Source organism: Canis lupus, chromosome 24 (genome assembly GCF_048164855.1).
Source record: "Canis lupus baileyi chromosome 24, mCanLup2.hap1, whole genome shotgun sequence".
Lineage (NCBI taxonomy): Eukaryota > Metazoa > Chordata > Mammalia > Carnivora > Canidae > Canis > Canis lupus.
This window is the reverse complement of record NC_132861.1, coordinates 10,480,029-10,507,350: the sequence shown is the minus strand read 5'-3', so window position 1 is coordinate 10,507,350 and position 27,322 is coordinate 10,480,029. Positions and strand designations below refer to the sequence as shown.

The 27,322-nt window shown below is 38.6% G+C and overlaps 1 protein-coding gene across 2 annotated transcripts in view; it reads left to right on the top strand.

Annotated features, from left to right (window-relative positions):
* B3GLCT (beta 3-glucosyltransferase) overlaps nucleotides 1-27,322 on the top strand; it is a 236,501-nt gene that overhangs the window by 104,803 nt on the left and 104,376 nt on the right. The window contains exons 15-16 of one of the 2 annotated variants that reach the window (XR_012016201.1): nucleotides 16,105-18,148; nucleotides 26,773-26,875. Coding sequence is in view for 1 of the 2 variants with exons in the window: in XM_072795553.1 (XP_072651654.1) it covers nucleotides 16,105-16,272 (168 nt within the window). In the remaining variant the exon portion in view is untranslated. Of the gene's footprint in view, nucleotides 1-16,104; nucleotides 18,233-26,772; nucleotides 26,876-27,322 lie in introns of those variants that run through there. The other variant, XM_072795553.1, reaches the window with a different exon arrangement.

Below are 27,322 nucleotides of genomic sequence, written 5' to 3'. Positions count from 1 at the left end.
TCTCTCTCTTGCTCTATCTTATAGTATTTCACTTCCAGAAAAGGAAGGGCAATTAAAACTATTGGTGTATAAGGGGAATGATTGTTAATAAGGCAGTGTTAGATTTTTATAGTGGCCTTTTTCACTAAGGGAAGAATATGCTAGTAAAGAAAATGATAAAGAGAAAAGAAAAAAGGAAAATACTCTCTAAGCAAAAATCCTTTGAAGATAATTTAAAAATGGAAAAAGGTGTCATTTCCCAGACATAAACTCTTGATTTCTCTATTTTGCATAATAAATTTTAAATCTTTCCAAAATCATAAAATATGCTTAAAACTTATGCTCCCCAACAGATACCACTATATCTTTTAATTCTTAAGCCTCTTTTAGGGAGTTTGCTATGATTTCAAAATTATTTCCCATGTATAATGCTGAACAGTGATCCAAACAGTGTATTTGTTCATATTGAGAAATACATTTGAGGCAAAAAGATAAAAATCTAAGATTCCTGAAGAGTTAGAGATAGAGTGGGCCTTGGGAAACAATCTCAGATACAAAAAGTTGCCTGGGACACTTTCCTTATCTTTTTAGTCAGGGAAAGTTACTGTGAAATCATAGGCTTAGAAGGGGATTTAAGGAATGTGTAGTATGTCCTTTTATTAAAAACAAAGGATCTAGCGCATGTGATTTTCTGTTCTTCCAAAATTATGTGCCACCAATTCATTCATATGGCAGCATGCCATGGCTAGTGAATCCTCTGTGCAAAATTATCAAAATACTTATTTCAGGAGAAGCATTTATTCCTGAAAAACTGCTATAGTTTCAGTAAGTCCAACAGAGTAGGAGGCTTTCGGAAGCCTTTCTGCCTGAAGCCCTCCCAGCCTCCACCTCCCCATCCATCCCAGCTTGGAGAGAGGAACAACAATTTGGCCTGGCTGAGGAAAATGGCAGCTTTGCTGTCAGAGGGGGTGGACTTGATGTGGGTAGGGAGAGATAAAAACCTATAGATATGTCAGCTAAAATAGTCAAACTTGGTAGGAAACAAGAAAAACCTGTACCTTTATGGGCCTGAGGTTGCAGTCTCAGATATGGTAAAGGGTATCTACACCAGAAATTTAATACATAGTACCCTGGAAATAAGAGAGAAATAGAAAGGCTATAAAGCTCTCCACAATTCTCTGACCTGGTGGGAAACCATGTGCATGCACATGGACCACTGGATGAGTCTAGCAGAAAGTAAAAGTAAAATCCAAGCCATGTTTGAGAACCCACCGAAGCTTTGAATGCACTTTCCAGCCCAGGTAGAAGCCTGATGGGCTTGAGCGTAACCTCTTCCTATATCATAAGTTGGCCACAAACTATTTAAGCACAGGGGTGACCTCTAGTAAGCTAAGCTACAAGATAAAAGTAAGAACTAAAAGTTGAGTGGAGATATCAGTAGCCATACATTGCAGTGAGAATGATCCCACAGTGTAAATCCAGGCAAGTTACTTTTTATAAGGAATTTTTAAAAATTTTTTAAATTTATTTACGATAGTCACACACACACACACACACAGAGAGAGAGAGAGAGAGAGAGAGAGAGAGACAGAGACATAGGCAGAGGGAGAAGCAGGCTCCATGCACTGGGAGCCTGATGTGGGACTCGATCCTGGGTCTCCAGGATCACGCCCTGAGCCAAAGGCAGGCGCCAAACCACTGCGCCACCTAGGGATCCCTACGTTTTAAAATGTAGTAAAAATAGATTTGTTGTTAGAATACATTTTCAAAATAATCAACTTCCAACAAATTATCATGAGACAAAGCAGAGAGATATACTGAGGCAAAAATGTAGAAATAGAAACGGACTCTGAGTGGGACCAGATATTGGAGTTGATAGACAAAGGCTTCAAGAAGCTAATAAAATTAAAGTCATAGAATCAAAGGGCAATATGAGGAGAATGACTCAACAAATGGTAAATCTTAATAAAAAATAGGAACTATGATTAAAAGCTAATGAATGGTTATGGAATAACATGGGAATGGTTGTAAAACCAAATAATTGAGACATTATCTGGGCAGACATAATAGTAGATTTAAGATGGCAGAAGAAACAATGAATTTGAAGGCAGATCAATAGAAATTACCCAGTCCAGAGAATGGAGACAAAAATAACTAAAGAAAAATGAACAGAGCATTAAAATACTTTAAAGTATACCAACCGATGGGAGTTCTAAAAAGTGACTAGAGAGAGAATTGGATTGAAAATTTTTTTCAAAGAAATAAGGTTGAAGTTTCCCAAATGTGATGAAAAACATTAATGTATAGCTCTAGAAGGCTCAACAAAGCTCAAGTAGGATAATCATGAAAAGAATCATACACTGACATGTTATAGTCAAACTGTTGAAAGATGGTGAAAAGTGAAAGTCTTAAAAACAACAGAAAACCTAATGCAAAGGGAAAGAAAAAATATAGTTACTGGCTAATTTCTCATTAAAAATAATAGAAGCCCAAAGGCAGAAGTCCCAAAAGAAACCAATCAACTAATGATTCTATATCCAATAAAACTATCTTTCACAAATGAAAGTGGAATAAAGATATCTGCAAGTAAACGAAAAGTGAGATAAATCTTTGCTAGTAAAACTTCCCTACACAAGAAAACTAAAGGAAATCCTTTGGGCTGAGAGGAAACAGCACATGGTAATTCGAATATACTGAATGAATGGAAGAATACTGGATAGGGTTAATATGGAGAAAAATATAAAAGACTGTGTTTCTGGATACATATACATATATATGTACACATATATATATGTGCATATATATAATTAAAAGAAGAAAAGTGTGTGTATAAGCACACATAAACATACATATTTTCTCTCTTAATTTCTTTAACAGACATAACATTGTTTAAAGCAATAATTATAACCCTATTGTTGGGTTTATAACAGATAAATGCAATATATATGATGATAATAGTGCAAAGGCAGGGGAAGGAAATGAAGCTCTATTATAGCAGTTGATTTTATCGATTCAATTCAATTTTTTAAAGATTTTATTTATTTATTCATGAGAGACATGGAGGGGGGAGAGAGAGAAAGAGAGAGAGAGAGACAGGCAGAGGGAGAAGCAGGCTTCCTGCAAGGAGGCCAATGTGGGACTCGAGCCCAGATCCCAGGATCACTCCCTGAGCCAAAGGCAGACGCTCAACTGCTGAGCCACCCAAGGCATCCCTGATTCAATTCAATATTAACTTAAGTTAAAGATGAAAGATGCATATTGTATCCTTGGAGCAATCTCTGAGAAAATGATTTTCAATATATAGCTTAAAATATCAATACAGGGATTTAAATGTACACTAAAAGATTTTGTTTAACAAAAAAGTCAATAAAGGAGAAACAGAGGGACAAAACACATGAGACATAGAAAATAAATGGCAAAATGACTGATAAAAATATAGATATATCAATTTTAACATTAAATATCAATGGACTAAACTCCTTTAGTCAAAGGCAGATATTGTCAGGTTGTATGAAAAGCAAGATTTGACTATATGTTGTCTATAAGAGTCCAGTACACTTTAGATTCATAGACACAAATAGGTTGAATGTATAAGGATGGGAAACACAATATGTTACGCTATGTTAAACACAATAGACTTTAAGAAGAGGACTATTATTAGAGAGACATTTTATAACCAAATGTGAGTACATTAAGAAGATACAATAATTATAAATGTATATATATACACCTAACAGACCTTCAGATACATGAAACACAAATGGACAGAATTGAAATGAGAAATGGACAAATACTAACTACTTACCTGACACAGAATGTTTTATCTGACAAGAGCAGAATGCACATTCTTTCCAGGTGTTCATGGAATGTTCTAAAGGATAGGTCATATGTTAGATAATAAAACAATCTCAATAAATTTTAAAGGATTAAAACATACAAAATATATCCTCCCAGCAATGCAATGAAATTAGAAATCAACAGAAAAAAATAGTATTTCCAAATATTTGGAAATTATACAACACATTAAAATAACCCTGGGTCAAAAAAGAAATCATAAGGAAAATTGGAAAATATCTTGAATAAAAATGAAAAAAAATAACAAAAGTATTTAGCATAGCTATATAGGGAATGGAAGGAAATTTATAGTTTTTAAACATACTAGAAATGGATAATGGTATTAAATCATTAAAGATCTACAGTGAAAAATGAATATTATCATTCAAATAGCTATATAGGGATTCGAGGGAAATTTATAGTTTTAAACATACTAGAAATGGATGTTCTTAGCGGGGCGGAGGGGGGGGGGCGGGTGGGGGGGGCAAGATGGCAGAGGAGTAGGGTCCCCAAGTCTTCTGGCCCCATGCAACTTACCTAGATAACTTTCAAATCATCCTGAAAACCTATGAATTTGACCTGAAATTTAAAAAGAGAACAGCTGGAATACTACAGAGAGAAGAGTTTGCACTTCTAATAACAAGGTAGGAAGACGGAAAAAAAAAAAAATCAAGTTGGGGAGGCCCCCACCCCCACCCTGCGAGATGCTGGTCTAAGAGGGGTGGCAAGAACCTCCCGGACAGAAGAGCCCAGCCCCGGAGAAGCAGGAGCTTTAAAAATCCGTACTGGAGTCTTCCTGGACGGAAAGGCACTCTCAAGGAGCTCGGGCAGGATTCCAGGAGGGGCAGTGGAGCTCCCAGGTTCCCGGGGTCACTGACAGAGGAACACACCACAGGCCGAGCTCGGTAAAGGGCTGAAGCATGCCCGGTGGGGCCTCGGGAGCAGCTCAGGCAGCGGCTCCATTTGGAGGGGGTTGCGTGGCCCCAGGAGCACAATGCCAGCAGCACAGGCCCCGGATCCCACGGTGCCAGGGGACACAGCCCAGGATCTTGCGCTCCACCGGGACAGACAGAGGCGGAGAGGGCACAGGACAGTGAGGACGCTCTTGCCGCCATATGCCCCCGAGCTGTGCAGGTCAGTACCCCCACCCCCACCCCGCCCCGGAGAGCATCCAAGCCAGTGCAGACTGGGAGACTAGTAGTTACTCCGAGAGCTGACTCCAGAGATGGAGAGCTGGCTTTAAAGATGATGGAGAGCTGGCCGCCCGTGGTGTTGTTCCTCCTGGTGTCTCCTGTGCCTGGGAGAGGCGGGGCTGCCAGGGGACAGGGGCCTCACAGCTCCCACTGAGCCCACCACCTGGCACGGGGTGGGGCAGCACCCCCAGGTGCACACACCTGAGAATCAGTGCAGCAGGCCCCTCCCCCAGAAGACCAGCTGGAAGGACAGGGGAAGAGCAAGCAAGTTTTGGCCAAGCAGCGCTGGAAAGCTCCAGGGGAAGTCGAGGGATTTCCAGTATATAGAACAAGAGGATATCCTTCCTAGTTTTTTTTGTTTCTTTGTTTTGTTTTTTTCTTAGTTTTTTCTTCCTTTTTCCAGTACAACTCGTTTTTAGCCACTCTGCACTGAACAAAATGACTAGAAAGAAGAACTCCCCACAAAAGAAAGAATCAGAAACAGTACTCTCTGCCATAGAGTTACAGAATTTGGATTACAATTTGATGTGAGAAAACCAATTCAGAAACACAAATATAAAGCTTCTGGTGGCTCTGGAAAAAAGCATAAAGGATTCAAGAGACTTCATAACTGCAGAATTTAGATCTAATCAGGCTGAAATTAAAAATCAATTAAATGAGATGCAGTCCAAACTGGAGGTCCTAATGACAAGGGTTTAATGAGGTAGAAGAAAGAGTGAGTGACATAGAAGACAAGTTGATGGCAACGAAGGAAGCTGAGGAAAAAAGAGAAAAACAATTAAAAGACCATGAGGAAAGGTTAAGGGAAATAAATGACAGCCTAAGAAGGAAAAATCTACGTTTAATTGGGGTTCCAGAGGATGCTGGAAGGGACAGAGGACCAGAAAGCACATTTGAACAAATCATAGCTGAGAATTTCCCTAACTTGGGGAGGGAAACAGGCATTCAGATCCAGGAGATAGAGAGACCCCCTCCCCCCAAAATCAATAAAAACCATTCAACACCTTGACATTTAATAGTGAAACTTGCAAAGATAAAGAGAAAATCCTTAAAGCAGCAAGAGACAAGAGATCCCAAACTTATATGGGGAGAAATATTAGATTAACAGCAGACCTCTCCACAGAGACCTGGCAGGCAAGAAGGGGCTGGCAGGATATATTCAGGGTCCTAAATGAGAAGAACATGCAGCCAAGAATACTCTATCCAGCAAGGCTCTCCTTCAGAATAGAAGGAGAGGTAAAGAGCTTCCAGGATAGGCAGAAACTGAAAGAATATGTAACCACCAAACCGGCTCTGCAAGAAATAATAAGGGGGACTCTGTAAAAGAAAGAGGAAGCCCAAAGAAATAAGCCACAAAAACAGGGGCTGAATAGGTATTATGATGATACTAAATGCATATCTTTCAATAGTAACTCTGAATGTGAATAGTTTAATGATCCCATCAAAAGACGCAGGGTTTCAGACTGGATAAAAAAGCAAGACCCATCTATTTGCTGTCTACAGGAGACTCATTTTAGACCTAAGGACACCTACAGCCTGACAATGAAAGGTTGGAGAGCCATTTACCATTCAAATGGTCCTCCAAAGAAAGCAGGGGTAGGTATCCTCATATCAGTTAAATTAAAATTTATCCCAAAGACTGTACTAAGAGATGAAGAGGGACACTATGTAATGCTTCAAGGATCTAATAAGAGGACCTACAAATCATGAATATTTATGCCCCTAATGAGGGAGCTGCCAAGCATATCAATCAATTAATAACCAAAGTAAAGACATACTTAGATAATAGTACACTAATACTGGGAGACTTCAACACGGTGCTTTCTGCAAATGACAGATATTCTAAGCACAACATCTCCAAAGAAACAAAAACTTTAAATGATATACTGGACTAGATTTCACAGATATTTATAGAACTTTACATCCAAATGCAACTGAATGTGCATTTTTCTCAAGTGCACATGGAACTTCCTCCAGAATAGACCACATATTGGGTCACAAATCAGATCTTAACTGATACCAAAAGATTGGGATTGTCCCCTGCATATTTTCAGACCATAATGCTTTGAAACTTGAACGCAATCACAAGAAGAAATTTGGAAGAAATTCAAACATGTGGAGGTTAAAGACCATCCTGCTAAAAGATGAAAGGGTCAACCAGGAAATTACAGAAGTATTAAAAAGATTCATGGAAATGAATTAGAATAAAGATACAACCGTTCAAAATCTTTGGGATACAGCAAGAGCAGTCCTAAGAGGGAAATATATCACCATACAAGCATCCCTCAAAAAACTGAAAAAAAACTCAAATACACAAGTTAACCTTGCACCTAAAGGAAATGGAAAAAGAACAGCAAATAAAACCTACACCCTGCAGAAGAAGAGAGTTAAAAGATTCGAGCAGAACTCAATGAACTAGAGACGAGAAGAACTGTAGAACAGATAAACAAAACCAGGAGTTGGTTCTTTGAAAGAATTAATAGGATAGATAAACCATTAGCCAGCCTTTTAAAAACAAAAGAGAAAAGACTCTAATAAAATCATGAATGAAAAAAGGAGAGATCACCACCAATACCAAGGAAATACAAACGATTTTAAAAACATATTATGAGCAGCTATACGCCAGTAAGTTAGGCAATCTAGAAGAAATGGACGCATTTCTGGAAAACCACAAACTACCAAAACTGGAACAGGAAGAAATAGAAAACCTGAACAGGCCAACAACCAGGGAAGAAATTGAAGCAGTCCTCGAAAACCTCCCAAGACACAAAAGTCCAGGGGCAGATGGCTTCCCAGGGGAATTCTGTCAAATGCTTGAAGAAGAAACAATACCTATTCTAATGCTGTTCCGAAAGATAGAAAGGGATGGAATACTTCCAAACTCTTTCTGTGAGGCCAGCATCACCTTACTTCCAAAACCAGACAAGGACCCCACCAAAAAGGAGAATTATAGATCAATATCCCTGATGAACAGAGATGCAAAAATTCTCAACAAGATAGTAGCCAATAGGATCCAACAGTACATTAAGATTATTCACCATGACCAAGTGGGATTTATCCCCGGGATGCAAAGCTGGTTCAACACTCGTAAGGCAATCAACGTGATAGATCATATCAACAAGAGAAAAAACAAGAACCATATGATTCTCTCAATAGATGCAGAGAAGCATGTGACAAAATACAGCATCCATTCCTGATCAAAACTCATATTGAGAGTGTAGGGATAGAGGGAACATTCCTCAACATGTTAAAAGCCATCTACGAAAAGCCCACAGCAAATAACATTCTCAATGGGGAAGCACTGGGAGCCTTTCCCCTAAGATCAGGAACAAGACAGGGATGTCCACTCTCACCATGGCTATTCAACATAGTACCAGAAGTCCTAGCCTCAGCAATCAGACAACAAAAAGAAATAAAAGGCATTCAAATTGGCAAAGAAGAAGTCAAACTCTCCCTCTTTGCAGATGACATGATACTGTACATAGAAAATCCAAAAGCCTCCACCCCAAGATTGCTAGAACTCATATAGCAATTTGGCAGTGTGGCAGGATACAAAATCAATGCCCAGAAGTCAGTGGCATTTCTATACAGTAACAATGAGACTGAAGAAAGAGAAATTAAGGAGTCAATCCCATGTACAATTGCATCCAAAAGCATAAGCTACCTAGGAATAAAGCTAACCAAAGAGGTAAAAGACCTATCCCTAAAAACTATAGAACACTTCTGAAAGAAATTGAGGAAGACACAAAGAGATGGGAAAATACTCCATGCTCATGGATTGGAAGAATTAATATCGTGAAAATGTCAATGTTACCCAGGGCAATTTATACATTTAATGCAATCTCTATCAAAATACCATGGACTTTCTTCAGAGAGTTGGAACAAATCATCATAAGATTTGTGTGGAATCAAAAAGACCCCGAATAGCCAGAGGAATATTGAAAAAGAAAACCAGAGCCGGGGGCATCACAATGCCAGATTTCAGGTTGTACTACAAAGCTGTGATCATCAAGACAGTGTGGTACTGGCACAAAAACACACATAGATCAATGGAACAGAATAGAGAATCCAGAAATGGCCCTTCAACTCTATGGTCAACTAATATTTGACAAAGCAGGAAAGGCTATCCACTGGAAAAAAGACAGTCTCTTCAATAAATGGTGCCGGGAGAATTGGACTGCCATGTGCAGAAGAATGAAACTAGACCACTCTCTTGCACCATACACAAAGATAAACTCAAAATGGATGAAAGATCTAAATGTGAGACAAGAATCCATCAAAATCCTAGAGGAGAACACAGGCAACACCCTTTTTGAACTTGGCCACAGCAACTTCTTGCAAGATACATCTATGAAGGCAAGAGAGACAAAAGCAAAAATGAACTATTGGGACTTAAGATAAAAAGCTTCTGCACAGCAAAAGAAACAGTCAACAAAACTAAAAGACAACATACAGAGTGAGAGAAGATATTTTGCAAATGACCTATCAGATAAAGGGCGAGTATCCAAGATCTATCAAGAACTTATTAAACTCAACAGCAAAGAAACAAACAATCCAATCATGAAATGGGCAAAAGACATGAACAGAAGTTTCACCAAAGGAGACATACACATGGCCAACAAGCACATGAGAAAATGCTCTGCATCACTGGCCATCAGGGAAATACAAATCAAAACCACAATGAGATACCACCTCACACCAGTGAGAATGGGGAAAATTAACAAGACAGGAAACAACAAGTGTTGGAGAGGATGTGGAGAAAGGGGAACCCTCTTGCACTGTTGGTGGGAATGTGAACTGGCGCAGCCACTCTGGAAAACTGTGTGGAGGTTCCTCAGTTAAAAATGGAACTGTCCTATGTCCCAGCAATTGCACTGCTGGGGATTTACCCCAAAGATACAGATGCAGTGAAATGCTGGGACACCTGTACCCCAATGTTTATAGCAGCAATGTCCACAATAGCCAAACTCTGGAAGGAGCCACAGTGTCTATCAAAAGATGAATGGATAAAGAAGATGCCGTATATGTATACAATGGAATATTACTCAGCCATTAGAAACGACGAATACCCACCATTTGCTTCAGTATGGATGGAACTGGAGGGTATTATGCTGACTGAAGTAAGTCAATCAGAAGAGGACAAACATTATATAGTCTCATTCATTTGGGGAATATAAAAAATAGTGAAAGAAGAGAGGAGAGAAAATGAGTGGGAAATATCAGTGAGGGTGACAGAACATGAGATACACCTAACTCTGGGAACAAGGGTTGATAGAAAGGGAAGTGAGTGGGGGGGTTGGGGTGACTGGGTGACGGGCAATGAGGGGGGCACTTGACAGGATGAGCACTGGATGTTATGCTATATGTTGGCGAATTGAACTCCAATAAAAAATATTTTAAAAAAACATACTAGAAATGGTACTGATATTAAATCATTAAACATCTGCATTGAAAGCAAAAGAATATTATACAAATCTGAATTAAGTGGAATAAAATATTAAAGGTTAGAGCACAAGTCAATGTAGAAAACAGAAAAAAAAACAGAGAAAATTAGTTAAGTAAAAAATGAGTTATTTTGGAAAGATCAGCTAATTTGGTAAACGTTAAGCTAGATTGCTCAAGAGAAAAGGAATGAAGACAGACATTACCAAGGTTGATAATAAAAGAGGGGACATCACTGCAAATCATACCCAAATTGTGCCAACTTAGACAATTTAAATAAAATGAGAGAAATTTCTAGGATCATGCTCATTAGCAAAACTTTTTAAAAGTATTTGAACCTACATACATTGATGGAATGGAATTAAAGGAGTGAGAATACTTCCCAATTCATTTTATGAGGCCAATATTAGTCTAATATGTCAAAGACACATATTGTTGAGGTGCTTGTGTAGTGCAGTCAGTTAAGCATCTGATTCTTGGTTTTGGCTCAGGTCCCCACATCAGGGGACCCTGAATCAGGGCTCCACACTCAGTGGGGAGTCTGCTTGGGTTCTTTCTCCCTCTACCTCTGTTGCTCCCCTCCTCCCCCACACACATGCTCTCTCTTTCTCTCTCTCAAGATGCATATTGTATCCCTAGAGCAAGAACTTAGAAAATCACTCCAAAATATTGCTAAAAAAGTAACAGAGGGATTAAAATGGTATATCACAAAAGTAAACTACCAGCTGATATTACTCTTGAGCATAGATGGAAAAATCCTTAACAAAATATTAGCAAATTGAATCCAGCAATGTATAAAAGAGGTTATATGCCATAACCAAGTGGGATTTATCACAAGAATGCAACAAAATTTGTGTAGTGATTTGGCAACAAAATATCTGAAAATGAAGAACATAATGTTATTCAAAGTAGCATCCAAATGAATAAAATACTCAGGGATAAATCTAAAAAGGAAGTTACACTGTATGATAAAATTCTGAGAGAAATTAAGATATAATTAAATGAAGAGATATATACCATATTTATGGATTAGAAGACTCAATATTGCTATGATGGCAATTTCTCCATCGACTTTTTAATATTCATTTAAAGTGAACTATATTATTTCATCTTATTCATTTAAAATTAACTTATTCTGAGTGCCTAAATGAAGTGTTCTGGATCAGAGATAGATTTTTACATTAAGTACCTCACAATAAATAATAAGCCTATCTTGCCCTCACTGCCACTCCCACTGCCTAGAGGTAGTTTTTACCTTCAGGGAAGCATATAAGGGCCAATTCACTTTCCCTACACAAGTGACCAGATACCCCATAGGCAAGGGACAAAGAAAAATTGTTTTTTCTGCTTCTAAAGGTGAAGCCTTCCTTACTTTAGCATTTTGGTATGCAAATAAATACGTCATTCTTCCTTGAAATGTAACTGTATCCCCAGGTGAAAGTGTTCAGGTCTCTCTGGCACCTTGGTGCGCTTATCCTCTGGACCTGGTTCAGGGATACAACCATTGGCTTCTCCAAGAGATAAGGTCGGTTTTACTCTCTTTGGGGATCAGATCAGTTTAGACAAATGGAATGTGAAATGTTTCTTGTAGGGCTTTTTTATAGGAAATTTTATTTCCCTGCATCCCCCAAATTCATCTATAGATTCAGTGCAATCCCTATCAAAGTCATAGCAGGCTTCTTTGTAAAGATAGACAAGCTGATCCTAAAATTTATATGGAAATACAAATTCTTAAAAAAAAGAGCAAAATTTGAAGATTTACCCTCCTGTGATTTCAAAACCTATAAAGCTATGATAATCAAGACAATGCATAGTTAGTATAAGGATATACTTATACACACGCATACACACACATCAGTAGAACAGGATAGATTCTAGAAATAAATCCTCTCATTTATGGTAAACTGGTTTTTGACAAAGATGCCAAGGCAATCCAGTGGAGAAGTAGAACAGATGGTCAGATGGTGCTGAACAATTATATATTCTACACAAAAAAATTGAACCTGAAACTTGACCTCATAACACAAAAATTAACTCAAAATGTATCATAGTACAAAATATAAGTACAAAATATACTAAAACTATACACTGCTGGAAAAAAACCATAAGGATAATTCTTTGTGACCTCAGTTCAGGCAAAGATTTATGGCATCAGCAGCATGACCCATAGAAGGAAAAATTCATAAATTGAACTCATATAACTTAAAAACTCCTTGCTCTTTAAAATATATCCTTAGGAGAATGAAAAAATTCATAATCTGGGAGCAATATTTATTAATTATGTATCTGGTAAAGGTCTTGAATCCAGAATATATAACAATCTTTTACAACCCAATAAGAAAATAGAATTTAAGCTGGGTAAGAGATTGAATAGACATTTCACTAAAGAGGATACATAAACGGCTACTAAGCACATGGGAATATGCTCAACATTATTAGTCATTAGGGAAATGCAAACTAAAATCACATCTATAGAACAGCTATAAGCAAACAGATCATTCCCAGTGCTGATGAGGATATAGAAACCTGGACCTCTAGTGGCAATATAAAATACAGTTTCTTTGGAAATGTTTTGGCAGTTAAAAAGTTAAACATACATGCGGCAGGCACTTTATGACATAGATCTCTTTGGTTCCCTCCTGTTGGTATTCATACCCTGTGTTTCCTTTCCTGAGTATGAGCCAGTAGCACATGGCAAAGGTGATGGGATGTCTCTTCTGTACTTAAATTACAAGGGATTGTGACTTCCATCTTCCTTGTAGACTCTCCCTACTTCCTTCCTGGCTTTCAGGTTTTGTTGGAGCAAGCTGTAAGGGGGCAGGGCATGAGAGTGAAGCCTTCAGCTCGGTAGCCCACCATGAACTGAATAAGCCCACCAGAAACTAGTAACCACCCAGTGAGCTTGGAAGTGGATCTTTTCCTAGTTGAGCCTTCAGATGAGATCACAGGGCCTGGGCTGACATCCTGATTATGATCTTGTGAGACACCTTGAAGCAAAGGTTGTAGCTAAGTTGTGCCAAGACTCCTGACCCATGGAAGCTATGTGATAATAACTGTGTATTGTTTGAATGGTATATCCACTCAACGTAATACTGCTCAGCAGTAAAAGTAATGATGCAGCAATGCTAAGTGAAGGAAGCCAGGGACAAAACATTCACAGTTTATGATTTCACTGATAAAGAAATTTCTAGAAAAAGCAATACTATAGAGAAAATGCAAACCAGTGATTTCTTGGGACAGTGAGGGTGGGGATTGACTGAAAGTGCATGGCAGGGAATTTTGGGGAAATGACTATAATCTTTTAAAACTGGATTTGTGGTTGCTTAATATGGAAATCTATTAGAAATTTTCAAACTACCGTGACTGTGTGTGAATTATATGGTATGTAAATCAAATGTCAATACAGCTAGAAAAAATATTTTTGTCTAAGGAAATACAGATTTAATCTCCATTTGTTGCAGTGTTCAATGTGCTCTAATATTTACAGATTAACTTTAATTTCACCTAATGGATGTACTTCTCATGCAGTTTATGCCACCTCTCTCTTTCTGTGCACAGCTTCCCATCATGCTCCATGTATGTTCCTGAGGCCACCTCCCTCACCCCGACCATGCCTGTTTGGTACTTCCTTTTGGCATTTTGGACACAGAAATGTGATGACCAGAGTCCATTTAGACTTCTGGTATTATGGACACCTCTGTGAATCCATTTCACTTCTCCAGTTTTGTCTTCTTCTTTTCCAAAACTGCATTTTCCAGAAACAATTAGCACATTCTAATACTAAACCAGCTCTTCACTCATCCATGACTCCTAACATTCAACTATAATCATTTCTGGAATCTGCATCAATAAAGGGAAAGATATTATGGATTTATTTTTTTCCCTGTGAAATGCATTTGTGTCTCTAAGAGTTCATTTTTAAATATGAAAAACAAGCTAAGATTTGTTTCCATGCTTTTCTTTCTTTCTTCTGGGAGCATTGTGGAATTATCTGAGAACTGAATTGAGAGTATATTTTCCCTGGGGTTTCTTCCAAGCCAGTAAACTCCCAGAGGTCCTTACAAATAGATACCATATATGAATCCCCTCAGCTAATACTCAGAACTTTCTCAACTCTGTTAGACTTTATTCTAGTGTGTATTTTTGGTCTTTGTTTCACTCTCTTCCTTTAAAATTGTCTTCTTAGATTTTTAACTCCATGAGCACATAGAATTTTTAAAGGACGATGAATGGTTGGTATGGAAGTTCTCCCCCTACATTACTTTGAAGTATTCTGAGCAGATATTATTGTGAACACTTATCATAGCAGAATATTTGTACCATCGATGGATAAAGCTTCCCAAGGAGGCTAGGGCAGCCTAGCCCTGCTGATGTGCCACACTGCTGATGTGCCAGGCTTGTGCCACACAGAATCAGGACCAGCTTCAGGTGTCCTTGTAGAACACTGGACTAGGGGCTAGGCACCTGCTCTTGTCCCCATTCCAATATGTGCTAGTCATGTTACCCTAAGGAAGTTATAACTTCTGTGAGCTCCAGTTACCTCCTATGTAAATTGAAGATGAATCAGGATACTCTGACCATCTTGCAAGGTTGTTTTAAGGGTTGAATGAGATAAAATTTAATAAAGGTATTTTGTAAACCATTTAAGAGAGTTTATAGTATTGTTATTAAACATTTAAGCATAATGCAATAAAGTAATAGCCTAAAGAAGACTTTTTAAAAAAATATCCTATCCAGCTTTAATAAAGCCAAGACTATTTTAGTATTGATAACCCAGTGAATTACTATAGAACACAGATAGTCTATATAAATCTGTAAACAAGATAAACATTGAAAGTGTGTGGATGCTTTGTTTAGAGTAAAAAAAAATATCTGGTTCTGTTTCCTTTTATACCCTGAAGGATATTTCAATCTCAGTCATCCTAGGTTATGTCTGATTCTGCTTAAACTTCATTTTGTAAATTCTAGAAAATACTGAAATTACTGTGGACAAACTTTTTAGGCTCTCTTTAACTACTTCTAGTTACTCAATGTTTTCCTTGCCATTTCTGGAGTCAGACTAGGTATCTGCGTAGGAGGAGAGTGTTGTGTTACTCACATTTCTCCCTGACTTCTGATGAGCTCCACATTTTCCTTCTCTGAGAGACATACACCTAATTACACGTCAGGGCAGTGGGCAGGCGAGGTGAACCCCAAGAACTCTTCACCCCATTCTTACACACACACACACACACACACACACACACTGTATAGTCAGAGTTTCTTTAGACAGGCCTGGGAAATAGCAATTTTTCTGCCTTTTACCGAAGTTGTAATAGTCTCTTAAATAACTTACAAGGAAGGCTTTTTAGATTTATTACCATGGTTGAGGAATTTCCTGGAGGTATGATTATAGATCATGGAAGCAAAAAGTGGTACATATGGATATTAAATTTAAATTAAATTAAATCTCCAATCTCCAATTGGAGATACAAAAGCTAAAGCCTCACGTCAGCAGGAAGAGGGCGGAAAAGATTTTCCTTTTTGCCTTTAGATTCCCATAACCCATATCAAATATTGAAGAAAATCAGTCATTTCATAAATTCAAATACTATTCTGAAGCAAAATTGTTTTCAGCGAATAAAGGAACATAATTCTCTGTTCCTTCTTCCTGCAGGCTCGGCCCGTGGATTATCCTAGGGACTACCTTTCTCACCAGGTTCCCATATCCTTTCACAAACACTGGAACATTGATCCAGTAAAAGTGTATTTCACGTGGCTGGCACCCAGTGAGGAAGACAAAGCCAGGCAGGAGACACAGAAGGGCTTTAAGGAAGAGTTATAAAGCGTGCTAGCCTGGGAGCACAGTTTGGGTCGGAGACTGGCATCATCCTGCTGAGCGGTGAGCATACTGTTGCCACATGCCACGTGGCATTGGAAGCCTTTTGACTTTAGGTTGAAATTACATATACGGTATTTTTTGAGGCGGGGGGGGCAGGGAACAGAGTCATAGGGAAAACCCTGGGATTTTTTTTTTCTGGGGGAAAAAGCATTTGCTTTTTGCATTATGCAGTTATTGTTAATATACAATGATTACTGTGTATTTTTTCAAGTTGTGGTATAGCAGCTTTATTACTGTCACAGAAAAATAAATGGTACCAGAAGTCTCCCTCCTATTTTCTCTCTTCATTATAAAGTGTCAGATGGGTATGAGACTGGAAAGACATGACTGTATTTATATATGTGCTAGATACATATATGTGTGTGTGTATATATATATAGTACATATAGAATATATACTTTATACATATAGTATATATTCTATACTTTAGATAGAAGAGGCAACATCTGTTGACATGGATATTGCCATGGTGTAAACTTTTTGACTGTATTATTGATGATTAAAATTATTTTCTGGTTATTCAATAGGAATAATGCTGTAGTAAATATCATTCATAAAACATCATAAAAGTCTAGATATGAAGTCCCCCATAGTCTGTAATCAAGGTTGTTATGTTTTATCTATTTTTCTGTTTTTGCCTCATAAAAAGAGAATAAGAAGTCTTCTGTTAGAACTGTCTATTTCTTTAGAGGTTTATCTGTGTTCTATTTCTCCCCGAAGCCCTATCTTTATGACCTCCTTGTAACACAAAAGTGTACTGGATGCTGCCAGAAAATAGTGTTTTCAATATTTAAAGACAATGTTGTCATGCTTTATTCAAGTTAGTGAGCTCTGTGTAAGTCTCAGGAAGTGAATTAAATTAATTTGTACCTGATGTTTTACTCTTATTTTTCCTTGAATGTTACTTAATGACTCCCTGCTGGCTCATAATAGACCCTCCAGTGTACCATGAAACCCTCGTGGAAAGACAGCATGGTGATTTGGCAATTAATTACCCTGGTTCTTACAGAATGAGATTTGAACACAGTATTTTTTATTTTCAAATCATATCTTTAATATATAGTAATTTAACACATTATTAATTTGTAAAAAGTACTCTGATGTTTTAATTATAGAATTCAGTTTTTCTAAGAGTGTTTGCATAAAATTTGATTTTCGTAGGTCTTAAACTAGTTTTGGTCTAGTAAAATACTTTCCTTTTTTTAAAAAAATAAAAATTGCTATTCGTTAACTTTGCTTATAAGGCTCATAATTATAGTGAAGTGCAGGGTTTTAAAGCCATACCATCAAAAGTACCTATGTGTGTTTTTTTTAACAATATTTTTTTCTTATAGCTTAGACTGGACTCATTTCCAAAATGATGCAATAGTATTTTTACCATTGTTCCAAATTAGCAAATACCAGGACTGGTGTGTTTTCAGTGGTACCTGAATGCACTGGATTTGTTTCTGTGAAAGTGGATTTTTGTGGCCTGTGCAAGGAATGGATCGGAGACGATGAACTGGATGTGAAGCACCCTAAGGATTTATAGATCTATCAAACTATTGGTGGTGACATCAGCATTGTTGTCATAGCTGGGCTGGTTGTCATGGCTACTGTTGCAGAGGCCTCCGTGTCACCTGTGATAATACTCCTGGAGGGCCTAGCTGCCTGATCCAGTGGAGAAGAGGCTTTGGTTCTTCCTGCTCCTGCTCCCACTTGTCACATTCAGGATACAGCATATTCGTTTGACAGGACTGAACCAGCATCTGTATGTGAAGATCCATGTCAAGCTTTCTTATGATCAGTGCCTTCTACTGATACCGGAGCACCTCCTCTGGTACTTGTTGGTGTTTTGTTAATTATGTTTAGTTTCTGGAACTATGTAAGCCTAACCACAAATAAAAGGTCTTTGCCTAAGTTACTCTTTCCTCCAATGTATTCATTAGTCCAACCTAGAGTGGGAAGGGCAAGGGGAAAAAGAATTAATGGAGTCAGTGGGAAAAGCTGGTGGCTTGGTAATTTTTCAGAGAGAAAAAATAATAAGCTATCCTTTTTAAAAATATTTTATTTATTTATTAATGAAAGACAGAGAGAGAGAGAGAGAGAGAGAGAGAGGCAGAGACACAGGCAGAGGAAGAAGCAGGCTCCATGGAGGGAGCCCGATGCAGGACTCGATCCCGGGACTCCAGGAGCCACCCAGGGATCCCCCAATAAGCTATCCTTTTAAGAGAAAACCATCAGACATTGAAGATATATTTATACTAAGTCCATGAAATGATCATCTATCTTATTATTTAAAAGTGGGGATGTTATTTTGGAATGGATTCCCATATAGTTCCTATCTTAAGAAATACATTTTGAATCTGAACTTCCCAGGACAGATATTGTCCTAGTCACAATTTTTTTGCCTTTTTTTTTTTTTTTTTTTAATAGGCAGAGGGAGAAGCAGGCTCCATGCACCGGGAGCCCGACATGGGATTCGATCCCAGGTCTCCAGGATCGCGCCCTGGGCCAAAGGCAGGCGCTAAACCGCTGCGCCACCCAGGGATCCCCTCTTTTGCCTTTTTAATAAGCATTTACTCCCAGATGGTTATTTTTATCCTAGGGATGTCAATAGCTGGAATGCTATTTTTGCTTTTAAGGCACTTCTGATTTAACTAAAGCCACGTTGTCTGACTATGTAGGATTTTTTACATCTTGTAGCTAAATTAGAAATTTAGACACAAACATAGCCCTTATGGAACATAAAACAGTAGCACAAAGTGATTATTTGCACAGGTTTATCAATGTTTTCTGAATTTCCTGATTATTGAATACCTTAAGTGTTTCCACATCCGTATCCATTAAAATTGTTTGTTTTTCCTCAAAAATCCAATAGAATAATGCTGGAAGAATTTTAAGAATGTTTCTATTGTCTTTCATTCATAATCAGAGATGTAATTTCAGGGCACCTGGGTGGCTCAGTCAGTTAATGTCTGCCTTCAGCTCAGGTCATTATCTCTAGGCCCTGGGATTGAGCCCCACATGGGGGGTGGGGTCCCTGCTCAGCAGGAGTCTGCTTCTCTGTCTGCTCCTCCCCCACTCATGCTCTCATTCTCTCTCTCTCAAAAAAATAAATGTTTTTTAAAAATCAGAGATATAATTTCTGTGGACTAAAATGAATGAATTAATCAATAGATTCATTCAGCAGCTGTTTATTAAACACCTACTATGTAGCAGACATTCCAGGATGCCCTTTATCTGTCCTCTTCATCACTCTGCCCCTAGCATCTTTGAATACCTGGCACACAGTAGGTAGTGTTGTTTTATATTCCCATGAATTCTATAAACATGTCAACTGCAAAATGTGTTTTCCTCCTCTCTGTAGAAAGTGAAGTGTTTGTATCTCATATTGTCTCTTAGTGCATGTCTTCCCTTAAGAGGCATTTATATTCCTTGTAGGAGTAAGGGTAAGTGGAAGGAGAAGGAATGTAAAGTAGTAAACAAGTGAAGGAACAAGATAATTTCTCATAATGATAAATGTTATCATAAATTTTAAGATAGAAGGTTCTAGGAAATGTCCTATGTGATGAGAATGATCACATAGAGAGTGAGGTTGGCACAAACAGGATACCATGTTAGATCTGGAGACTACATTGGGTGGGAGTGGTCAGAGAAGGCCTCTTTGAGAAGGTGATGTTTGAGCAAAGATCCAAAGGACTGGAAGGGATCAGGAATGCAAGGTAGGGGATCCCTGGGTGGCGCAGCGGTTTGGCGCCTGCCTTTGGCCCAGGGCGCGATCCTGGAGACCCGGGATCGAATCCCACGTCAGGCTCCCGGTGCATGGAGCCTGCTTCTCCCTCTGCCTGTGTCTCTGCCTCTCTCTCTCTCTCTCTCTCTCTCTCTCTGTGTGTGTGTGATTATCATAAATAAATAAAAAATTAAAAAAAAAGGAATGCAAGGTATATTCATGGGTTGTTCTAGGCAGAGGGAACAGGAAATGTGAAGGTTCAAAGGTGGGAACAAGATAGTTGTGGGAAAAGACACAACTTTGTGTGTGTGGCACTGCTTAGCTATCATCATTGTGTGACCATTGCTTAGCTATCATCATTACCTGACATCCATGTGATGTCAAATAAATAATTGATAGGGAAATCTGGAGATCAGCCAGAGGAGTCAAGCCTGGAGATATAATTTTCGAACTCATCAGCATGTTACAGGTTTTGAAAATCACAAGATTGAACGAGGTTGTCTAGGGAGAAAGTACAAGAGAGAACGGAACAAGGAGGTCATCTAGGGAGAAAGTATAGGAGAGAACAGAACAAGGGCAGCCTGAGCAGGTCAGTCAGTGAGGTGGGAGGGACACCCAGTGATGTATAAAGGAAGCCAAATAAAGATTTTTTTTAAGAAGCAGATGGTCAGATGTGTCCCATGTTGCCAAGGGGTCCATTAGAGAGGATGGAGAAGTGACTATGTGATTCAGCAGCATGGAGGTGACCTTGATAAGATCACTCCCAGTGAATGGGGTAGCATGGGGGAAGGAATGGATTCTGAGACTGCAGAGAGCAATTATAAACATTTTTTTTTTGGGGGGGGGGATGAATTTAAGACAAGGGGAAGCAGCTTAAGGGGGGACATGGAGACTAGGTAGTTTGCATTTTAAGATAGAAGATTCTAGGGAATGTCCACATGTGATGAGAATGATCACATAGAGAGTAAGACTGGTACAATGACTACATGGGCAGTCTTGGCACAACAGGACAGAATCCAGAGTTCAGTGGAGGAATCCACTCTGTCGAATGGGAGAAAGTGTAGGCACAGAGAAAGAGTTTTAGATTTGCTGACAAGAAAATGTGAGTGTTTGAATCGGATCATTTTTTGGTTTTAAGATTTTATTATTTGACAGAAAGAGAGAGAGGGAGCCTGCACAAGTAGGGTGAAGGGCAGAGGGAGAGGGAAAAGCAGACTCCCCGCTGAGCAGGGAGCCCAATGTGGGGCTCATCATGCCTTGAACTTAAGGCAGAGGCATAACTGTCTGAATCACCCAGGCACCCTGAATTTGATCACTTCTATTGTGAGACAGGTAACCTGCTGGGAGTGACTTTTCACATATGTTTGTTCCTATGAAGAGCTGTGATGTGAATAATACATAGAGGTTACTCTGCTTGGCACTGTTCTAAGGGCTTCACACATCAGCTTATTTAATCCTCTCAGTAACTCTTCGAAGTGAATACTATAGTTTTTCCCAGTTTACACTGGGGGTAATTGAAGCACAGAGAGATTGAGTAACCAGTTAAAAGTCATACAGCTAGCTGGTAAGTGGCACAGCTGGGTTTTAAGCCCATTTTGGCTCCAGAGTCTATTCATTGAATACCTGTGGACTTTGACCTCTAAGAAGAACCTGTAACACTAGCACAGATAAAGATGACCGAGAATCCAAGAGTCAGTCATAAGTAACCCTATATTAGAGAGATTCAAGGCCAATGTGATTATATATCAGATAAATTGTAGAAGCAAGATGTGTTGGGTGGTTAAAAAAATGAGGAAACGGCTACCTGAGATTGAATTTTAAATTCTGTACCAGCACTGTGGACAACAATACATCTAGGGATGAAGGTACTCCTGCACTGTGACTCCACAGTTCTACTCTGAGGCATATGCCCTAGTGACACTTGTACGCCAATGCACTGAAAAGCATGTACAGCGATATTCATAGCAGCATCATAGCAGCATACACAGTTCAGGAGAGCCAAAAGCTGCAACTAGTTTATGTGTCCCTTGCTTGAAGAACTAATAAGTTGTGGTATGTCTTTATAATATCACGTCATGCAGCAATTAGTATGAATGTACCACCGCTACATGAGACCTCTCCATGTAGCAAATTTAAAAAGTCACAGAACAAAACTTGTAGTAGGATTTCCTTTGAATAATTTAAAACCATGCAAAATGAAACAGTAAACCCAGAGATACATACCTAAACAAATAAAGAATACTAGAATGATAAACACAGAATTCAAGACAGTAATGACCTCTTGGGGAAAGTGAGGGGGATATGCTGTCAGACACATGGGGGCCTCAACGGTAACCTTAATTTCTATTTCTTAAACAAGTTGGTGTGTATATGGGTGTTTATTTCATAAGTAGTCTTTATGCCTGATACATGTTATAAATACTCCCTGTTCAACATTTAATTTTGATGTAATTAATGACAAACTTTATTTATTTATTTATTTATTTATTTATTTATTTATTTATTTATAAGATTTTATTTATTTATTCATGAGAGATAGAGAGAGAGAGAGAGAGAGAGGCAGAGACACAGGCAGAGGGAGAAGCAGGCTCCATGCAGGGAGCCCGACATGGGACTTGATCCCGGGACTCCAGAATTACGCCCTGGGCCGAAGGCAGGCACTAAACCCCTGAGCCACCCAGGGATCCCCCAAACTTGATTTAATTAAAAAACCCAAGAGTGTCTTGTTAAGCATCTAATGTGTGAGTATTAATTTCTGGTGGCAGCAGAAACAATTTATCACATACTGGGTGGCCTAACAAAAGCAAAAATGATTATCCTCTGTCCTGCCTGTGGAATTCTGGGAGTCTAGCAACCTTCTTTCATTTTGTCCTGTTTCTGTCCCTTTGGGTCAAACAGGCATCATTTCTGCTTGTGTAACAATCTCAAAAACCCTGTGGGTCTCCTGTGTATGTCAAGGGGACTCATGCAATGGGATGAGGGGCTCCTCCACAGATCCTTCCTGACGGTCTCATCTCTATCCTTGGCTTCTGCTCCAATGGCTACGCCCTTGGCTTTCTCTTCATGGCATTCCTTCCTCAGCATCAATCTCCTAATTTGGGCATCCTTTACAGTCTGAATTGGCTAAAAATCTCCCAAACTGTCAAGTTCAGTTTCCTTTTTGCTTCACGGTTTTTCTATTTATCTCTGTCGTCTCAAATGTTACTACAGGTTACAAGAAGAAACCAGAGCACGTTCAATACTTTACTTGGAAATCTCAGCAAAATATTCAAGTTCTTTGCTTCCAAGTTCTACTTTCCATGTAAGTAACTATAGAACATAATTTAGCTAGACTTTCTGCTATTACAGACCAAGGATCCTCTTTCCTCCAGTTTCCAAAAATATTTTCCTTATTCCCTTCTGAGTCCTCACCAGCAGGGCCTTGAAAGCTCAAATTTCTACCAACATTTTGTTTATAACAAGGTATGTATTCTCTAATGTGACATAGGTTTTCTTTCCCGTGCTCCTTGCTTCCTCCTGAGTACTGGCTGGCAGAACCTTTAACATCCATTTCTACCAATAGGTTATTTAGGGTAATGTTTGCTTTTTCATCATACATGTAAAAGTTCTTCCAGCTTCCACCCATTACCCATTCCAAAGCCACTTCCACATTTTTAGCTATGTATCATAGCAGCATCTTGCTTCCCAGGGCCAAAATTTGTACTTGTGGCTGCTTTAATAAATTACCACAAACCTGGTGGCTCAAAACAACTGAAATTTATACATTTATAGTTCTGGAGGCCAGAAAGCTGAAATTAATATTGCTGGGTGAAAATCAGAGTGCTGGCAGGGCAACGCTTCCTTCAGAGGGGAGAAATCCATGCTTTGCCTCTTTTAGCTTCTGGTGGCGGCTGTATTCCTTGGTTTGTGGTGCATCACTCCAATTTCTGCCTCTCTGGTCACACTGACTTCTCTCTTGTCTATATGTCAAATATCCATGTCTCCACCTCCCTCTCATAAGGACACATGTAATTGCATTTACAGCTCACCTAGATAATCCAACATAACCTTCCCATCTCTAATCATACCTGCAAAATCCCTTTCTTGCCATATCAGCTAACGCTCACAGGTTCTAGGAATTAGGACATGGTTATCTTTTTGAGGGAGAGCATTATTCAGCCTACTTCAGTGTGCTAACATTCACCGATAGGTGATGACATGAGCCAGCAAGTGGGCAAATTGGGGGAGTCTATGGATGACATGCCCACTCATTCATTCATTCATTCATTCACTCATTACTTACTTAACAAATATTTTTAGTGACTATATTGTGCCAGGCATTGTTGCTAGATGTCAGAAGGCACTGGGTTCTCAACGGTGCTTCTTAGATCATCCCACATCAGGAAACACACACACCCACACACATACCAGATTTTTCTTTTTTTAAAGGCATTCTTTATATGGAGAAGAAATTAGTTTAGAGGCCTGCATACCAGTCTACCGGACCTTTTCAGACATGTCTATATCTAGAATTTCTTTTCACTATTTTTACCTTCCTGCTTTATTCCTCCTCTGAGTTTCTTCTGATTCTACAGCTGGAACTGGGAATTACTCTGTTCCTTTATGTTTAGGTAGAATAAGCACTAGATTAAAAGGTCCTAGCTATGCCTTCACTGTGCAATCTTGGGTGATTCACTGTGTGTCTCTGGGCTTCAGCTTTGTTATAAAATGAAGCAGATTGAACTTGAAAATGTTATGATTCTACTGCCTAAATATAGGGCCTATATTACTAAATATTCCATTACTAAATATTCCCAGTGGATGCTATTTCTACATTTTTATGTTCCATTATGAAAAGAATTTTAAGACTTCAAAGCTTTCTAATTAAAATGAATTATCTGCTCTATCAATCTGGAAAATTGTGTCCTATTAAATTTAATCAATTTGAAATATACTTGGCTTTCATTCATGGATTTAGAAATATAGGAAAACTAGGTAATGAGACAGTTTTAAGGTAATTTTTTTCCTAGATGTGAAAATTAACTTTGTGTCATTAAAAAATATATGTTTCTATTATGTTCCAGATTCTGGACATGGAATGGTGAGCAAAAGCAGACAGATTTTCTGTCCTTATAGACTTTATAATCTAGGGCACAGATTCCTACTATTTTACTAAAACAATATTCATAATAAATGCTGAGAAGGACTAGGTCTTTGATTTAAGATATAAAAATAAAAAGTGGCTAATCCTATGAAGGAGTCAAAAGGACACCATTTCAGGAAGAAGAAACTGCATATGCAAGGGCCCAGTGATGGTGGCATTACATCTTCTTTAAGAAACTGGAAAAAGTTGGAATGCTCTAGGATCACAAAGAATAGCCCTTTGTAGCTTGCTTTCTTCATATATAATATATCATGGACATCCTACATACTGTTAAATATTCTATAATAAAAATCCCCATATGGTATTTCACTGCATATTTACACTATATTCTAAAAAATTCTCTATTATTGGTTATTTGCTATTTTCACACTTTAAAAAAATGCTTATTTATATATTTGAGGGACAGAGCAAGCACAGAAGGGGAGGGAGAGGCAGACTCCCTGCTGAGCAGAAAGCCCAATGTGGGGCTCAATCTAGGACCCTGAGATCATGACCTGAGCCAAAGGCAGATGCTTAACTGACTGAGCTATCCAGGCACCCTGTTTTCATACTTTTTAAAACATTTATTTATTTAAGAGAGAGAGTGCACGAGCACGTGAGTGGAGGTGGGAGGGTGGGGGGAGTTGAAGGGGAGAGAATCTCAAGCAGACTCCCTGCTGAGGGCAGAGCCTGAGGCAGGACTGTATCCTATGACCCTGCGATCATGACTTGGGCCAGAATCAAGAGTGGATGCTCAAATGACTGAGCCATCCATGTGCCCCTGTTGTTTTTACACTTTCATTTAATTTTTAGAAGAGATTAAATGAAATAAAAGTAGGATGATTTGACTAAGATTAGACATTAAGGAAAAGATTCTGGGTTAGATTAGTTATGTTGGTCAAAGCAAGTAGGTGGGTTATAGGACTTTAACTTTTTAAATGAAAAGTGTTATTTTGAAGAAAGTGAAAGAAAATAACAACCATCTCTAAAACAATTACCAACTCTTCCTCTCCATCTTTCCTTCCCTTCTTTCTCCTGTTTAATTATATATACATCTGTATCCCCTATTTATAAGCAGTACTGTGGTGCACAGCCTAATAGCTAGATATTGGTACACATTCAAGAGTTCAAGACTACTTCTTTAAGCTAAATTCCTACCTGTGAAACATTTGATACAATAAGATATTGTAATTTGAATGCATTTACTATGTATTATCAAAGAGTACTCTAGCAATGTGCCAAGTTATACTTCCAACAGTCCCACAGAACTTTTCATATTTCATAACATTTTTATTTTTTATGGGAACCTTCTATTTTCTTGAATGTCTCCTTTCCATTTTGATTCAAATCTACTTACTAGTCTATTATTCTCTAGGATTTCCTGATAAATGGGCTTCTGCTTACTATCCTTGTGTCCTTTACAGAGCCCAGCACAGAGCTCATGCTCAATAAATACTTGTTGAAGAGCATTAACCTATAGTTGAGTCAGGAATGGTTAACACAGGATAGACTATCTTGATTCTTCTTCTGAGAAGGTACTTTCCTCACTCTGTGCTTTAATTTTTTAGTTGGTGTGTGTGTATCTGTTTTTTTTTTTTTAATTTCACAGATTTCTGCACTATATGATCTAAAGACTTTCTGACTCCCAGATGCTAAAGGTGTTATGAATCTACTGAATTTGAAAAGGCAGTTTATAAAAGTACTTTCTAAAAGTAAGTAGAGAATTTTGTTTTTTATTGTCCTTTGTAACAAAAGGACCTTGTTCTAGCACATGGTAGACATGATTCATTGGCCATGGCCCAGTGGGAAGGTGGGCATGAGAGGATCCTATTCCCTTCATCATTACCATCATTACCTACTCTGGGCAAGCCAGCTGCTCCTTGTCTTTCATCAACTGTTGGGTTCCTTTCAGGTTTTCAATAACCTGTGGTGTGATGAGATAAGCAAACAGGGCAGAGGAGATGGCTTGCTGTCCACTAATCACCTTCAAGGCTGCTGCCCACTGTGACAGCTTTGGTCTCCCTTTGTTGGTGGGCCTTGCCCTTCTTCTTGTGACTCTTCAGGGTTTGTAATTTACGTACAACCTTTTCCCTTTGGTCTTTACCCCCTGTGAATGCCCAGATCGTTAGGGGATGGAGTATCTGTATTAATCTAGAAAG